The sequence below is a fragment of the Sphaeroforma arctica genome (assembly GCF_001186125.1).
Source record: "Sphaeroforma arctica JP610 unplaced genomic scaffold supercont1.2788, whole genome shotgun sequence".
NCBI lineage: Eukaryota > Ichthyosporea > Ichthyophonida > Sphaeroforma > Sphaeroforma arctica.
Window position 1 is genome coordinate 3,720 of NW_014037770.1, and position 1,198 is coordinate 4,917.

The 1,198-nt window shown below is 47.3% G+C and overlaps 1 protein-coding gene across 1 annotated transcript in view; it reads right to left on the bottom strand.

The window, feature by feature from the left end:
* SARC_12991 (hypothetical protein) overlaps window positions 1–997 on the bottom strand; it is a 4,341-nt gene extending 3,344 nt beyond the window's left edge. Inside the window, exons 1-2 of the mRNA XM_014292891.1 lie at window positions 774–997; window positions 72–388 (exon numbers count right to left, since the gene is read on the bottom strand). Of these exons, the coding sequence (XP_014148366.1) occupies window positions 72–388; window positions 774–945 (489 nt within the window). The 5' untranslated portion in view covers window positions 946–997. The remainder of the gene's footprint in view (window positions 1–71; window positions 389–773) is intronic.
* Between the last annotated feature and the right edge of the window lie 201 nt (window positions 998–1,198).

A 1,198-nucleotide genomic window follows, 5' to 3' on the forward strand; every position in this document is an offset into this window, starting at 1 on the left:
AGTTATACATGTATTACTACAATCCCTTGAACTCTAAAACTCTACAACTGACCCAGTAATAGAGCACTTACCTCCAATTCTTCATCCTCACCTCCTGCCGCGCTGCCATCTCTGCTATACCACGGTATGCCATTTACCAGCACATTCGGTCCACAATTCTTCGGCCCAAACGCCCACAAATTCCGAGCACACATCGCATACACCTGTCTGATCGGCTCATCCACCTGGAAGGCCTCCCACCCGCTTTCATTAGTCTCCTCGGTGTCTGTGTTGGGAGTGTCCTGTTGTGTGGTGGCCCTCTGTTTGCCCTGGCTTGCGGACAGGAAGGCCCGTTGTAACCGGTCGTACAGGCGTTGGCGCCATTCACTGCCACTGCTGCTCTCGTGTCCTGCAGTGTTGTTTGTTGTATGAATGGCTCGGATAAGATAATCGGTATGATAATTCATAGCCAATGCAGAGATACATAGATACATAGTACATCCGTAGTGAGATAATGGAGTCTCGGGTGAGTCTCGTAGTAAGGATAGTAAGGTGAGTGGGAAGGCGTGTGTGCTTAAACTGTACTCGTCCATCACAGCTTCCACTTGCGGTGGCAGTGGCAGTACAATACACGCACACACGACCTCATGCTTCTGCCAACAAATACGTATACACGGACATGCCACACCCACCAAGCTCTTAGCTGCATAGAAAATTTGCCCACCATATGTATACATAGGCAACACATCTAAACTCGCACACAAAACACCTAAACACAAGGCTCTAACGCCTACCTAAATCATCCACAGCTCCGGCACCCAGGCGTCTGAGTTTATCGCTGTATTCGTCGATAACAGCTCCTACTTGCGGTGGTAGTGGCAGTGCACGCACACGCACACGCACACTGCCGTCCGGAGACACGTTCACGTATACGCCTTCGCCTTCGTCCCCTTCGCCGATCTCCATACTGTTCCGCTTCTCTACACTCGAAACTTGAGGTGCATAAATGTCATCATTAACAAGTTCATCAGACTATGGCAATCGTGTTGAGGTACCATTTATTTTGCAAGAGTGATTATATTCTAGAATGCGACTAATGCACCTGAAGCAAAGATATCAACATTATTTTTGGAGCTGCATTGCATCACAGCCCAGTTACGAATTCTGATATATCTCCACACACAGCCATAATATATATATATATGTATATATATATATA